This window comes from Chenopodium quinoa, unplaced genomic scaffold, assembly GCF_001683475.1.
Source record: "Chenopodium quinoa cultivar QQ74 unplaced genomic scaffold, ASM168347v1, whole genome shotgun sequence".
Classification (NCBI taxonomy): Eukaryota; Viridiplantae; Streptophyta; class Magnoliopsida; order Caryophyllales; family Amaranthaceae; genus Chenopodium; species Chenopodium quinoa.
Window position 1 is genome coordinate 996,855 of NW_018742914.1, and position 17,042 is coordinate 1,013,896.

At 31.3% G+C, this 17,042-nt stretch overlaps 2 protein-coding genes across 3 annotated transcripts; both read left to right on the forward strand.

Annotated features, from left to right (window-relative positions):
* Positions 1-5,480: 5,480 nt before the first annotated feature.
* Positions 5,481-12,172, forward strand: LOC110727822 (BTB/POZ domain-containing protein At1g03010-like). Its single transcript, XM_021907388.1, has 4 exons — positions 5,481-6,205; positions 9,505-9,571; positions 9,829-11,028; positions 11,233-12,172. Exons 1-4 carry the CDS (start codon positions 6,114-6,116, stop codon positions 11,773-11,775), a joined length of 1,902 nt encoding a protein of 633 aa, XP_021763080.1. The 5' UTR covers positions 5,481-6,113; the 3' UTR covers positions 11,776-12,172.
* Positions 12,173-14,602: 2,430 nt separating this feature from the next.
* On the forward strand, positions 14,603-17,042 carry LOC110727823 (probable mannitol dehydrogenase). Of its 2 annotated transcripts, none has more exons than XR_002512582.1 (2): positions 14,603-14,799; positions 15,086-17,042. XR_002512582.1 is itself a non-coding variant. In XM_021907390.1 (2 exons), the coding sequence occupies exon 2, from the start codon at positions 16,517-16,519 to the stop codon at positions 16,946-16,948; it is 432 nt and encodes a 143-aa protein (XP_021763082.1). In that variant the 5' UTR covers positions 14,628-14,799; positions 16,449-16,516; the 3' UTR covers positions 16,949-17,042. The 2 variants fall into 2 exon arrangements, 1 of the variants encoding a protein (XP_021763082.1); XM_021907390.1 differs by having other exon boundaries at positions 14,628-14,799; positions 16,449-17,042.

Consider the following 17,042-nt stretch of genomic DNA (forward strand, 5'->3'; position numbering starts at 1 on the left):
TCTAAAGACCTAATGCTTGATCTGTGCACCAGGGCAAAAATTATGCAAATAGGTCTAAAAATCTTGTGTAACGAGTCTAATATTATGATTCTATCAACTATCACACCAAACTCATAGTAAGTACATTAATCAACCAATACTTTACAACCCACAAACTCATGCATGCTTCATAAAAAGAAATATTGGACCACATTATAGTTTACGTGAGCTAAGTAATTATACGAATTATAAGTAGCTTAGTTCATATAATTAAGAAGAGATTATAAGATTATAGTATGGTTGTTGCTAATCTATACATAATTGTACTCAATCAAGTATAAATCTATACTCACATTCCTAATATCATTTCACTGACAAAGTAAGATACACAATAATACTATCAATATGCACCTAAAAATGGTCCCCTCCAATGGCACAAGGTTATCCATTAACATTAGCTGCCTTAATCAACATTAAATTAACATATACAAAGCATTTTTTTACCAAAGAAAATTATATATACCGACCATATAATAAAAAAAAAGTGATATTGATGAAAACATCATTACATACACTTGTTAAGTCATGATTTCAACCATGTAACACAATAAAAAGTGAAATGGTAGTACCCTATATAATTGGTACCATGGTCCTTTGGTCCCCAAACTTGTTCATTGAAACATAAACAACAATTATGAAAGTGATTTCATTTGTAAGAAAGAAAACATGACTTTGTCACAAAAGAAAATTTGACAAGATTTTTACTTGTCTCATACATTCACTGACTTGTTACTATTACTAGAATGTGCAGTAAATCATGAGCAAAATGATTTTGTAGATAACCGGGGAGTGATAGATGGATTATTCATTTAATTCATTGGATCGGATCGGATTAGATGCGGCGTATGATTAAAAAAAATCATTGTTGAACTGTTGATTGGAATTGTAATTACCCTAAGATATCAATGTATATATAATACCTCTACTGTCTTAGTTATTATTACCATAAAATATAGCATAATTTGAACTATTGAAGTGATGATAAATGCTGATAATGGTAAGAGTTTCGTTCTTTACTTCTGAGGTCTTGTAATTCAAAATATTTTTATTGATGTTTATAAAACTCAATGATAATTTGAAAAGTACTTGTAATTTTTAACTTGTAATTAATCCAGTATTTTTTAGGCACTCAATTAATTAAAGCTTTAATTAGAAAAGTACTTCGTATTATATATTCGTTTAAGGGAAATATAGTCCTTAATTCCTTATAAGATCTTATCTGAATTTATTTATTGTAGCTGTAAATTGAATTTGAATCTCCCTTATTATTTTATGACAATAAGTATTAAGTAGCCTAAACTTATACGAGGTTAGTTTTTAAGCGTAAACATTACATCTATTGATGATCATATGATATGTAATACGAAGTATATGATCTTATTACCAAAATTTTAATATCATAAAATTTTATTACTCCGTATATGATCTTATTAAATAGTCTTTACCTGAATTTGTGATATTTATAATCCCACTTAGATGTGTCAAAAAAATGATCCAACCAACTAGATGTATGAAAAAAACACACAAATGTAACTCAATATAGAATTCAACCTGCGTGGACAGTATATAATTTAACATTACCAAAATCCAAATTAGGCCTACCCAACCCGACGAATAAACCCGAATCCATCCTAGTGACCCAACCGGTTTAGTTTCCCACTTAAAAAAGAAAGGTTGAACATTAGAAACCACTCACAACAACAGTAAGATAGCATCAAGGAGAACACATGATAGCAAAAATTTTAGTGAATAAAATCCAAAAGACCCAATAAGAGGCGCACGTGAGCCATAGCTAACATAGGACTATAGGGGGAATATGTTACAATATGTTAATCCAAGGCCAATTTAAGCATTGATTAATACAGTCAATCTAGCTAATTAATTATTGTTTATAGCCTTAAAATCAGCTTTTAATAGCTTACTTTATAACATCTGGTACAGTAATTAGGCACTAATTGGTCCCCCCTGGTTGGGGGGTTAGGGGAAGAGCCTTTATATTATATTGTCTTTATTTTATGTTCAACTTCAAGCATGCCAATTCCAAATATATATAAAATCATGATGAATTTTTGTCTGTCTGTTTTGATATACAAATTATACATGAAAAACTCCTTTGTCTAGCTGATGAAATGTGTAATTTATGCGATTATTTTATGAAATAATTTGGGGGTGTTTCTGTGTCTGGTTAAAAATTTTATAAGAAAAAAATCAGGTTTTTTTGGAGCAAAAAGAGGTTTTTTTTTTTTTTTTTTTTTTACAACAGCAAAAAAAATAAAATAAAGAGCTATTTTGACCATTTATAAAAACTCTTTAAAGTGTTTGATAAAGAGTAGGTTCAAGGTCCAAAAAACTTAATTTTTAAACATCCAAATAGGGCCTTTGAAGTTTTAAGGTTGTTTTTGGTATTTGAAGAGCCACAAAGACGGAGATGAGAATCGATTTTAGGATCTCCTGGAATTGAGAGAGAACTAGAATTGAGAGAGAAACTCTAACCACTTGCTCACTGTCAAGTTTTTAAGGTTGTAATTGTGATTTCATAACTTCATGTGAAGATATATATATATATATATATATATATATATATATATATATATATATATATATATATATATATATATATATATATATATCAATTAGAGTATTTTATCATATTTTATTTGTTTAAAATGGTAAACAAGGACATCAGATTTATTGTATTTTTGGATGAAGAACTTGATGACTATGTGCTTCTTCTTATCTATAAATCAGGGAAAGCTAGTCAAAGTAGAGTTCATAAATAGTGTTAAAAGTCAAAATGTGTCATTTAATTTAAAATGAGTAAGTTGAAATTTTAGAGAAAAGTAGATAAAGTTATGGATTTTTTTGTGAAAAACTATCTTTTAAACCCCTGATTTTGCGAAAAACTACCTTAAAAACAAAATGTTGTAATTAACTACCTTATAAAATATAAAACGTTGTAAACTTGTAATTGCCTACCTTCTACCGAAATGACACATTTGACTTTTATTTCCTAACGTTGACCATGTCACGTGAGGGTCACGTGACCCTTTAATGACTTAATTCCCCAAATTTTCCTGCTTTACACCAATTCAACCCATATAATTATCAAAGGGGTTGCAAATAAACAATATAAATTATGAATAATTGTATTGCTAATGAAAAGAATTGGTATAAAGTGGGAAAATTTGGGAGAACGGGGGGAATTAAGTCATTAAAGGGTCATGTGACCCTCACATGACATGGTCAATAGCGGAAAATAAAAATCAAATGTGTTATTCCGGTGGGAGGTAGTCAATTACAACATTTTATAATTTATAAGGTAGTTAATTACAACATTTTATACTTTATAAGGTAGTTAATTACAACATTTTGTTTTTAGGGTAGTTTTTCGCAAAATTCAAAGTTTAAAAGGTAGTTTTTCACAAAATATCCTTAAGTTATTGCAAGTAAAGCTATAAAACAAGCCGAATGTTTTGTGTACGACTGGCCACAACACGTCACCACTTGTAAAAGAAAAAATGAATTCCTATAATATTCGGTGAGTAATCCCTGATGCACTGACCGAATAATCCCTGTAGCACTGACCCAGTTATTCTTATAATACTCACGAAGTAACCCTATGATATGATGATTGGTTGGTCACACGGTGTGGATAACTATATATATATATATATATATATATATATATATATATATATATATATATATATATATATATATATATATATATATATATAAGAATTTATGTAATTGTACTCCTATATGTTTTAACTATTATATTACCATGTCTTACCAACTAAGCTAATTAAGCTAGGTTTGTTGCCTTTACTTTAATAATTGCATCATTATAGTGGTAAAATTTGATGATTGTAGACTGCCAAGATTAATGTTTTTCTTCATACAAAATACAAAGTACACAAAGTCACAAAATGAATAAAGCACTGATTTGTTTCTTAATTTTTTTTATGTTTTTTTTTAGGATTTGTTTCTTAATTAAAAAGATATAAACACAGAATTTGATGTTATTGAATGGCAGTATATATGCTACAATAATCGATAAACAGTAGATTATGGTAATACAGTACGTTCACAAAAGGTTATATGATGTCCCATGTTACAAAATACATCATGGTTTTCAGTGATTAGCCAGCCATTAGCTTGTCATTATACATGCGATCGATCACAATCACTCATAAGTCATAAATATTTTCCAATTCCAACGGTTAATCCAAAAGCTCAAATTATTTACTTACCTAGCTAAGGGTGAGTTTATTGGTGAGTCTTGACTAAACTCAAGACTCACATACAAGACTATATAATTTTTGCAATAAAGTGGTGCAAGATTATAGGGAGTCTTGAGATGAGTTTTGGATTCTAAAACTCATCTTAAGACTCTACAAATTTACAAAAATCAATCTTATTTTTTTTGTTGGCCAATAAAGGGCTGCCAACTCATCAGCTCAAAAAAGTTGTTGATTTTTATAAAAGAAATAGATATATAAATAGTAAATCTGGAGTGAGTCTTGGGATAATGTGTTAAAAGTGGAGAAAGTCTGGTATGAGTCTTATAATTAAAAAAATAATTTAACTTTATTGGAAAGCTGACGGGGTAGAGTCTGAGTTAAGAGTCTCGATCTGGGGATAAACATACCCTAATTACTCTAATTTATACATAATAAAATTAGAAGCTAAGTCTCGTTTACGGCTTTTGTTTTTTATAATATAATAAGTTACACCCTGATTCGATTTTCTCTTACGACCGGTTAGCAAGCTTTAAGACAAATCTTAATGTATATATAATTTTGGACGGGGAATACAGTGATTTATTTACCAAAATGTCATTTTTTCATCTACCACGATATCTTTTCTTGAAGATCAAATATTTATAGATATATACATAATATAGCATTTATATACAATGATGTGTTTAATTTAATAAAATTATATTATACTATGGTGCAAATTGATCTAGGTTGAAGTAGAACACTAAGATCAAGATACTTTTAACAGTGTACGGATATATAAAACATCATTTTGACAGTAATTTTGGACGGGGAATACAGTGATTTATTTACCAAAATGTCATTTTTTCATCTACCACGATATCTTTTCTTGAAGATCAAATATTTATAGATATATACATAATATAGCATTTATATACAATGATGTGTTTAATTTAATAAAATTATAGTATACTATGGTGCAAATTGATCTAGGTTGAAGTAGAACACTAAGATCAAGATCAATTTAATTTACAACAAAAATACAAAGACAGCAATAGAAAACAACATTACAAGTTGCATGATAAACAATGCAAAGCATGAAGTAGAATAAGGTATACCTATAAAACATAGGCCATTCATTAAGAATAGTTAAGTATGGTCTTGATGATTAACATATATACCCCAATAATCTCCATGCTTAAGGACCTAAAGTTAGTATCTTTACACATAATTTCTTCCTTATTTTAAACAAATAAAAGTTTAATTTGTTAGGTTGCTTTCACAAAGCCATGATTACCATCCCCCCAAAAGCAATGCATCTCATCACCAATCCGGCTGGTGTCTCCAATTTTCAAATTTTCATTTATTTTTAATCTAAAAAAAATTTAAATTAAATTAAAAAAAAAACAATATAATATTTTATTTTAATTGCTATTAATTTTTAAAAAGTTTTGCTACATAATTAACTTTCACCGAAAAGTGTCAACATAACTTCATTTCCTTGACTTTACCTTAATCAAATAATTATAAACACCTACTTTCCCCTTAAACACACACACACACACATAATACTTGCACATTACAACACTAATAAAAGTATGACTTTCATAACTCATCTTCTTCTCCTTTTATCCTACAATATGAGTTTCATGTAACTTTTACCACACTCACTCACTCAACACACACATACAGAGATTAAGAGAGAAATCCCGGCTTGTCGCGGTGTGCAAGTAACCAGTGGCGAATCTAGCTTTTGTTATGATGGACTGCTAACTGAAAATTGACTACTACTACGACCGGTTTACGAGTTGGAGAATTTGAAGGATTTATATACAAGGTAGGGAATTCGAGATGGGGGTGGTGACAATGGGTGATTTGAAGCCTAATATTGCTGGGAAGAGAGCTTTTAGGCCGAGTTCGAGCACAAGGCATGTAACTGAATGGTATGTATTCCTCTCTTTCTGTTTCTGCTACAAAAATGAAGTAATACTCAAAGGTTTTAAATTATATGCAGTATACTCTTTACGCCAAAGATTTTTCGTACAATTGTTAGCACCACGTGACTATACAACTCTCTCATAACCCAGAAAGAAAAAACTGGAGTTTAAGGGAATTTCGCAATATTTGTCAGCTTTAATGTCTTATTTTTTCTTAGAAATTATGTTCAGATTTATCTCAGCTGATCAATCAGTTACTCCTACCTGAAAAAAATTAACATTTATAGTTGTGAATTTGTGATTTTTTTTTTTTTTTACTTAAAATATGCACATAAACTAAGAAATTAATTACGGAGTATTAGTTTATTACAATTATATAATTCCAAATTACTAATAATTTTTTATTTTTAGTCATTGCATCGCTGCTGAAATAGGCCTTAAACAATTCAAGCGAAGCAAATTAACAATTTTGTACAAATGAATTTTTTTTTTTTTTTTTTTTTTTTTTTTGGCATTTACCGAAAAATACTGTACTATATTGACATTTTACCGCCAAATAAGAATTTTAACATTCATACTATTCTAGTACTCGTTATATATTTAATTTATCTGGAAAATGACATGAATTCAAATCGATAAATCAAATTTCATGACATTTTGGTGTCGGGGACTATTTAGGAATGGTAGTTTGGGAAAAAGTCAAAAAGAGGTGACTATTTTTTCTCTCCCATAATTTATGCCAAATTAAATCAACGACAAATTTATGCAACCACAGCCAAACATTAAAAAAAGTTTCTTTTCAATAAAGTGTAACAAAAAAAATTTAATATCTCTGGGATGATTTTACCGTATTCGTTTGAAACATGACTATCATATTATTTTAATAGTATATAATATGATTGGTTTATTTTTTTCACCTTATATATAGTCACAATTAGTCTTATTATATCTACTATGCATACATATTTATTGAAAATTTTAATTCAATATATAATAATTTTTTTTCGAGAAACTATAAAATAAGAATAAAAATTACATAAATGTTACTAAAAATTTGATAAATCAAAAAAATGTCGATAATTCTATTTTATACCTAAAATTAAGTAAAATAATTAATTATCTGGAAAAAAAATATCAATTATAATTTTTATAATCATAAAAACATTATGGTAGTCATATTTTAAATGACTACTGTTAAATTTTCACTCTGTTTCATATTAATTGCAACGATTTGATATAAAGTAGAGAGAAAAAATGTCTAATCGTTGAAAATAATATGAAATGAAGGCAGTATAAAGACTTTACTTTGTCTAAACTGTACTTGAAACATCGATGTTTAAAATGTTTAATTTCAAAGATGTTTTTATCCAGGTTAGAGGATCGCCTTAACTAAAAGTTTAAGTCGAGGATTAAGCCTATAATTGGTTTTAATACTGTGTCAATTATTCCTCGTTTAATGAAATACGTCAATTGTCATTTAATTGTCTTGCCAGTTCATATTGTACTATTATAGTTATAAACATTTATATATAGTTCGTTGGAATAATGCATGCTAAAGTTGTTTTCAATGTTGTAATATTCAATTCTGTTTTCGTATAAAACAGGTTAGTAAACAGAAATGTTTTCCAAGTTAAATGATGACCAACAATAATGCAAGTATGGATATCAATGTGACTGTCAAAAATGTTTAGTGTATTAACCAAGTTACAAGACAAATTTTGGTGGGTTCCTCACCTTATATGAATTTGTATTCTCTCTTCAACTGTTGATTATAACAATAATCTCTTCTACCTAAAAAGGACCGAGGGTTGTTAGCCAAGTGTTTAGTGTACAGTGTCGATTCCGAAGTTGGAGATGTAGACGGTGTATTTCTTCGTATTCATGTATGATAACTGTCTTAGTTGATAAGGTTCTGTAAAAGTGTAAAAATTAAAATACTATTCCGATTTACAAAAAAAGTGAACTAAACTGAATTGAAGTGATTGGGACTAAATTGAGTTGAACTGAACTGAATAGAGCTGAAATAAATTGTTTATGAGAGAAGGAAATTAAGAACTTAACTGATTGGAGCTGAACAAAACTAAACTAAAATTAAGCTCAATAGAACAGGCCCTTAGAATTCGCTTACATAGTTATTGGGTCTTATGTCTCTTGTAAGCCCAAAGATACTTATATAACATGTCTATGCAGCTATGCATACACAAATTATTAAGGCTAGGTCGTAGTCGTAGTCGTAGTCGTGAGACTCGTGACTCTTGAGAAGACGGTTCTACTCATTTCGTTCATTTTAATTTCTTCAAAGAAAAAGAAAAGAAATATGTAACACCGTAATTAATTCAAAAATAAAATATTTTTGTTTCGCCCTTTTTGTTTGAGAAGAATTGAAAGAAAAGGATAACTCCCTCCGTTCCCACTTATTTCTTTTCACTTCCTTTCAATAAACCAAATATTGGAATTTAAAGCTTCTTTTGATTTCCCTTTCCTCCCTTTTTTTTTTCCTTTCTTGCCTTTACTAATTATAAAGTATGAATCAACAATGTGTATGTAAATTCTCCTAGGAAATGTATATTCATACATAAAAAGTTTAGGATAAAAAATAAAGATTACTATCCTAAGAATAATTTTTTGCAACCAAGGTAGAAAATAAACTTTAGAGCTTGCTGAAAATGACTGAATCACGCGAATGGGCCTGATCTGTCTATCCAACAACCTGCATTGAGCAATGAAAAATCCTGAAGAAATTCCATTATTAGATGATTGTTCAATAATATTTTTGTCCACATTAGTCATCTACCTTATTTTCGAGGAGGCTACCAACTCAGTACGGATAAAACGTAAGCAATCTGATTGAGAACTTTGTTATCTTGTAGATTTGTATGGACTACAAACCAAAACAGTTACATATCAAATAACCAACTTCAGCCTCATGTTTTTCAGCACTTGTGTTCTAAGACCCCACGAAAATTCTCTGCTCGAAAAGAAAGTTTATCTTCTGTGGACCACTGATGTCACAGTCATATGACAGTCAGTGAATGGGAACTTTCAGTTACATCAGATGCTAACTTTCTGAAAGAAATCATAGTGGCAGTCCTTGGGTCTTATAATTCGAAAATTATTATATGGTCTGATGTATGCTGTGACTGCGAGTCTGTGACAGAAAAAATAGTAAACGAAAGCATAGCAGTTGGTAAATACTGATTGTCAGAGAGGAATCATGTATGGGTGCAGCTAATGTTTTAGATTCAGTCCCGCCTTCTTGTTTTTGTCCATCTGAAACCAACTTTCTGTTGTTTTATATCTTTCAGGCCAATATCTGATGTTTCGAGTGATCTCTCCATCGAAGTAGGCGCTGCCTGCTTTGCACTTCACAAAGTAAGTACTCTGCCTGACAAGGCTACAGAATTTTCTGCACAAATGCTTTGTTCTTACTTTAACAGCAAAATCTTCTTTTAGCTTAGTCTTTCTGTTTTTATTTCATCATAGACTGATTTATGTTGTTGTTCTAGTTTAATGTGAAATTGCTTAATTCGATATGTTTGGACATCCCTTTTAAACCTTAATGAATATTAGTATAAGATTCAGATAACATAGGAGTGTCAGTAACTAACAGTGCATGTATTTTGCTGCAGTTTCCTCTTGTTTCTCGCAGTGGAAGAATCAGGAAACTGTTGCTGGAGGCGAAGGATTCAAAGATCTCGAAGATTAGTCTCCCATCAGTGCCAGGCGGATCAGAGGCATTTGAGCTTGCTGCCAAGTTTTGTTATGGGGTCAATGTTGAAATCACTCTGTCGAATGTAGCTATGCTACGTTGTGCAGCACATTTCCTTGAAATGACTGAAGAGTATGCAGAAAAAAGCCTAGAAACAAGAACTGAGGTATATCTTAAAGATATGGTCCTCCCAAATATATCAAATTCCATCTCAGTTTTACACAAATGCGAGACACTCTTGCCTATAGCAGAGGATATTAATCTAGTTAACAGGATAGTTACTGCAATTGCTAATAATGCATGTAAGGAGCAGCTGTGTTCGGGTTTATTAAAACTCGAACATAACTTCCCAGTTAAAGGATTATTGGCTTTGGAGCCAGAAACACCAGCAGATTGGTGGGGGAAATCACTAGCAGTTTTGAATCTTGATTTCTTCCAAAGGGTTTTGACAGCAGTAAAATTGAAGGGTCTTAAACAAGATTTGATAAGCAAGATTTTGATAAATTATGCTCAAACTTCTCTTCAAGGCGTCGTTGTAAGAGATCCACAACTTCTAAAGGGGAACTACTTAGATATAGAACTTCAAAAGAAACAAAGGATACTTGTTGAAACTTTGGTGAGCTTGTTACCAACACAATCACGAAAAAGCTTGGTTCCTATGGCTTTCCTTTCAAGCTTGTTAAAGAGTGCAATTGCGCAGTTGGCTTCTACATCTTGTAGAGCCGACTTAGAGAGAAGGATTGGCTTGCAATTAGACCAAGCAATCTTGGAAGACATACTTATTCCTGCAAGTTCTCAAGTGAATAATCATAGTCCCATGTATGATATTGACTCGGTGTTGAGAATTTTCTCAATTTTCTTGAACTTAGATGAGGATGATGATGATGATGATACTCACTTGAGGGATGAAAATGAAATGATGTACAATTTTGATAGCCCTGGCTCTCCTAAGCAAAGCTCGATTATCAAGGTATCGAAATTGTTAGACAATTTTCTTGCAGAAGTGGCCTTGGATTCAAACTTGACACCTTCCAAGTTCATAGCTCTTGCAGAGCTTCTGCCTGATCATGCTCGCGTAGTTACTGATGGTCTGTATAGAGCAGTGGATATCTTCCTCAAGGTAATGTATGTCTTTCTTGTTGCATCCGCATTCCCATAAACCAGTACATGTTGAATTGTAAACCTACAAATTTACATGCTTCATTATAATTTCTGAGAGTATAAAACATATTTCTGGATCTCAATCATCATCTGAAGCCAGGCAAATAAAACAATCACTTGTAACAGAATGAACATTAGACCTCATATGTCCTTGTAATTTCAGGTTCATCCAAACATGAAGGATTCAGAGAGATACAGGCTATGCAAAACTATCGACTGTCAAAAACTCTCTCAAGAAGCCTGCAGTCATGCAGCTCAGAATGAACGACTTCCTGTACAAATGGCGGTACAAGTACTCTACTTTGAACAAATCAGGCTAAGAAACGCAATGAATGGAGGCCAAAACCAGTTCTTCTTTGGCTCGATTAATGGACATCATTTCCCTCAAAGATCAAGTAGTGGAGCAGCAAGTGGAGCTATATCTCCTAGGGACAACTATGCCTCGGTTAGAAGAGAAAATCGCGAGCTCAAGCTAGAAGTGGCAAGGATGAGAATGAGGCTAACAGACTTAGAAAAAGATCATGTTTCCATGAAACAGGATATGGTAAGATCACATCCTGCTAATAAGTTGTTCAAGTCATTTACCAAGAAACTTAGTAAGCTTAATGCCCTTTTTCGGCTTAACAGTGTTAAGCCACTAGGGTCTAAGGCTAACTCAGAATCTCGATTCTTCTTCCAGAGGCGAAGGCGGCATTCTGTAGGATGAGATTGGTTGTTATAGTGTGAATATAATCAAATTTGAGTGTATAGTATATATACTTAATCAGGGTTAATTTTTGTCTAAATAATGTTTTTTTTTTTTTTTTTTTTTTTTTTTTTTTTTTTTTTTTTACCATTATAGTTATTTTTTATTTTTTGTGTACTTTTTGTGTGGCTTGGCTGAAACAACCTCCTCAGTGTTTCAGAAGAGTTCCTAACAGGAACAGTCTCTATAAAAGCCTTGTGGCCTGTTTCTGTATTTGATCCACTTTGAGAAAAAAAAAAATTCTTCAATTCAAAGTCTTTAAGAAAATTACATGCTTTGCAGTTTGTAATTTCAATGTAACACTCGTTCCGTTCAGAAATTAGTCACCATGCTCTAACTACTTACTCCGTTACTTGTATGATAAGCTAATCACAAACAACTATCTTAAAAAATGTGACAACTAATCACAAACAATCGTATGAAATTAGTGTACGTGTGCATGTGACTAAAATATCCTAAGTAAAAAAGTAAAATCGGATAATTTTTTTTATGTACTGTCAAAAATTCGAACGTGTCTATATCCGTGATTTATTTTTCCCCAAGGGAACTAATGATTAGCTGGCCATCTAGCTGTTAAAACAAAGACTATCACTAACAACTTTATTTGATATGAAAGCATGCCGGAAACATAATCATAGCTATATGAAGTAGAAAATTTCAATCATATTATTGTTACTTGATGGGTTTTTGTGGTAAAAGTTTTGAACCAAATTGCCTTTAGAAATTAGAATAGACACAGTACAACAAGTGGCCTAATGATAAGCAAGCGTGGAGTAACAATTCCTTTGTGGCTTTAACTAACAAAACAGTATGGCATCCAAGAGACGCCAAAAATGTTTTCACAACATTTTTATTTGTTATTATTGTTAGATTATTTTATTTTTACCACCTTATTTCAGAAAAACCTAAATTGTTTTTTACCATCTAAACAACAACAACAACAACAACAACCAAAACCAAAAAAAAAAAAAAAAAAAAAAAGAAAAAAAGAAAAACACTATTTTACCACCAACTAAAAAATTATTTTATTATATTTTGACTTTGAGTGTTGGTTATTAAGAATTTTTAAAATAAGATTAAAGGTTTTGGAGGGATTGTATAAATAAAAAATAAAAAGCTATTTTGGAGTTTTGGAGTGCTATAAAATACTCCTTTCCTATTAAACATTATTAGAAGTAGAAGTGCTGATGTACAAGATGTTTCAATTTGTGAAAGAAAAAAAAAACAACATTAAAATATACTTCGTGTTATTAAATCCTCTAAAAATATCTTAATGTTTGATAAGTATTGATTGAAGCAGTTTTTCTTTTGTCTTGCATTGATGGATATGTTACTTATAAAAGGTTAATAAGTATACAATTGTTGAAGCTTAAGAGTTTTGATTATGATGAATATAAACTAGCAAATTTCAAGTAATAAGAATTCTTTAAGTGTTCTAATTAGAACAGGTGAAGTAGACTTTGGAAGTGGAAGAGTAACCTAACTATGAAGACTCGAAGAAATTTCAAGGTAAGTTAAAGAAGATAGAAGAAGAGTTCTAATGACTGAGTTCCCTAACAAGAACATGAAGACAGCAAGTTGAGAAGCTCAACTTGGCCTGCGTTGAAGTCAGCAAGTTTCACAAGAACTTGGTATGCGAAGTTCTAGTTGAGAATTAGAATTCAAGTGACAACAGGAACTTAGTCTTGGACTGCGAGAAGCCCAAGTATCGTGGAATGCAATAATTGACAGAGCAATTTAGTTTTGTTAAGTTTTTAATTTTTAGAATTGCTGTAAATATGTTTGGCAGGAATACACATGAGATTTATTAGAAACGTGACAAAAAGCTTGGCAAGCTTAAAATAGGAAAGTTTTAAAAGGATAAGTTTTTATGAAAAGTTTTTTTAGAAAGATTTTATTCCATAAAAACAGATTATATCAAAAGATATTATTCTTTTGATAGTTTATCTTTAATAAGTTTTTCAAGAAGATTTTATTCTAAATAGATTTACTTAAAATCGTGTTTTGTGATTTTGGTAAAATAACCTAATTATCTTTTGATAACCCTACATTTTATATGAGCTAATCTTATATAAATTGTAGTAACCACATTTCACATTTCACAAACTTTTAAATAAAACGGATGTTCAGTAATTACTGAACATCCGTTATAAAAGTGACAATAAAATACGCAAAAGTTACATTAAAACGCATAAAAGTTACCCTGATATATATATGAGTTATTTATGCTTCATTGATAAATTTGACAAAAGTGACACTAAATTTGACAAAAGTGACATTAAATCTGACAAAAGTGTACTCGATGTACAGTAAATTACTGAAAACCGGGTGTATACAAAAGTTTTGCTTCATATTTTCAGGGAGTTTATGTGTGAAGAATTCGAAGAGTTCTTAATAGTGTAAGTTTGCCAAGTTCATTCATTAGTGGAAAAAATGTCATTTGTAACAGGCAGTAATTTTCCAGTTACAAAAAACTTATTTGTAACGGGAAAAATAACGGTCTGTTACAATAAAACATCATAATGGTACGAAAAATATTATTCGTAACGGGGAAAATAACGGTCTGTTACAATAAAACATCATAATGGTACGAAAAATATTATTCGTAACGGGGAAAATAATGCCCGTTACAAAAAGTGCATTATTTGTAACGGACACTAGTTGTTCGTTACAAATAATTTGGTGTTTGTAACAGCCACTATTTGCCCGATCCAAATAAGTTACTCCTAGATGTTAAAAACCCTAACTAGTCGTCAGTCTCTCTCTCTCTCTCTCTCTCTCTCTCTCTCTCTCTATATATATATATATATATATATATATATACCCCAACTTCACTCTCCTTACCTTCATCTTCTCCCTCCTACAACCATTGTTGAACCTCCCTTCATTTTCACCTCCAATTTCACCGCCTAATTATCTCCTCTTCTGCGATTACTCGGTGCGATTTCCTCTTTACAAGCTTTTCGGAGATCTTGCTGTCATACGGTATATAATTTGTTAAACCTAGTTTTATTGAATTTATGAATGAAATTACAAAGCTATGAATTCTAATGGTTCTTATGTAGCTGGAGCTTTGATTAGTATTATATCAGTTGCTTGTTAATCTGCGACAAAAGTTAAATAATTATAGAACTTGATTTAAAGTAGTTGCTTGTTCTTCCTCTCAGTAATTCCCTCTTTTTTCATCTAATTTTTATGAATTTTTTTTGGGTTTTTGTTGATTTTAATTTTGGTTTTTTTTTTTTTTATTTATTTTGATTTCTGAGTGCAGTTAGAATATCACTGAGGCATAAACCTGTTATTAAGGATCGTTTGTTTACTATTGTTCTTGTTGGAGCTTTTGCACATGGCGCTTATCTAGTGTATACTTTTACCTTTCACATTTTAAAGTTTTTGTGTTATTTTCCTGCTAGTTTTATAGTTTAATTAATGTGAGATGAATTGTTTAGAATTTTGTATTGAATGATTGATTATGTCTTTTGATTGTTTTTATGAAAATGCAGTTGCTGTTGTTTTCCTAGATGGTATGTTGATTTGTAGTTGTTGATATGTTGTATGTTGTAGGACTAAAAATTGTGAATATTTCGAATGGTTCGAAGTTTGATTAAATGTCCTATGAATAGGCAGTTTGTGTTTCTTAACAATGATGAGATTAATGCAGGAAATTGAAGGAGGGGATGTATATGTTGGATTATGTATGAGTTTATTTGAGTATGGATTGTTCAATGAGGGGTAGAGATTAGAGAGCTAAGTAGGGTTGCTATGTGATGATAGAGTGTAGATGAAGCTGCCTTCAAGTTTATTGATTGTGGGTTTGCTGAGAGGTTTAGTTTTCTTGGGTTAGCATGTATAGATGAAAAGATACATGAAACATGACGATTCATTTTGGACCCAACAAGTGTAAGATTTTCTGAAAAATGGATTATATGTGACATTCGGACATATATTAATCTAGTAAATATACCCTTGATGCCAGACGCACACTAGTAGTTGAGTTGTGTAACATAAATCATCAGTCATTTTCTCAGCATCTCCTTAGGAGAAAACTCTGTATGGCATATGTTATATAGGGAATGGATGATGAAAGATTGTTGTGAACTTGTGATGTGGTACTCTGTATCATATATCTCAAATCTAGATAGGCAATATCTGATTAATTTTTCTAAGTACAAAGTAATACTTGGACTCCAACATTCTTCTGAATTAAGGTTTTCTTGATCAGAATTTTCTGAATAAGCAGTGTTTTCTCAGTACAAATTAATAGACTCCCAAAATTAGGTTTTTTTTATCAGAATTTTCCAATTAAGATGTTTAGTCTCAGGTAACTCTATTTCTTGCTAGGTGGATGTTGTTAACATAGTTTTCAAAGGTTTATCTTAGGGGGTGGGGGGAGGGGAAGGAGCAATGGTGTAAAAGCTGGCTTTGTTTACAATAGTTGATATCTTGATATTTTTACTCAAATTTGTATTTAGTAGCTAGTTTTGAGGAAGCATTAGTTGCTAGTATGTGAGAATATGCTAAAACTCCAATGGAAGCTCTTGATTACATGTATGGATGTATATTAATGTTTTCTTTTATGTGAGTATATTCTCAGATTTGTTTTCGTTTATGTTTATCATTTCTTTCCACATCAGATCAGGTTACTGAAGTTGGGACGAAGGTGCAAAAATTCAAAGTCGGGTAAAAAGTTGGGGTGGGATGTATGGTTAGATCATGTCGTTCATGTGATAACTGTGGCAAGAATCTTGAGAATTACTGTCCCAACATGTTTCTAACTTATGGATCTACTTACTATGACGGCACAAATACGTATGGAGGTTACTCCGACATTATGGTGGTAGACGAGCATTTTGATATACATATTCTTCAGAAAATGGCACTTGATGCTACTGCCCCGCTTTTATGTGCAGGCATCACTGTCTATAGCCCTTTGAGATACTATGGTCTCGACAAACCTGGACTACATGTTGGTGTTGTTGGCCTTGGCGGTCTAGGACACCTGGCTGTGAAATTTGCTAAGGCTCTCGGGACTAAGGTCACTGTTATTAGTACCTCAGCTAATAAGAAGGATGAAGCTGTCAAACGTCTTGGTGCTAATTTCTTTTTGGTCAGTCGCGATCTTGAACAAATGTAGGTAGCGTACAAACCCCTTCTTGTTCTAGCTCTAGCTGAATTTTGTTATTCTAAAGTAGTGAATTGAACAAGACGTTTTTTGATGTAATTTTGTT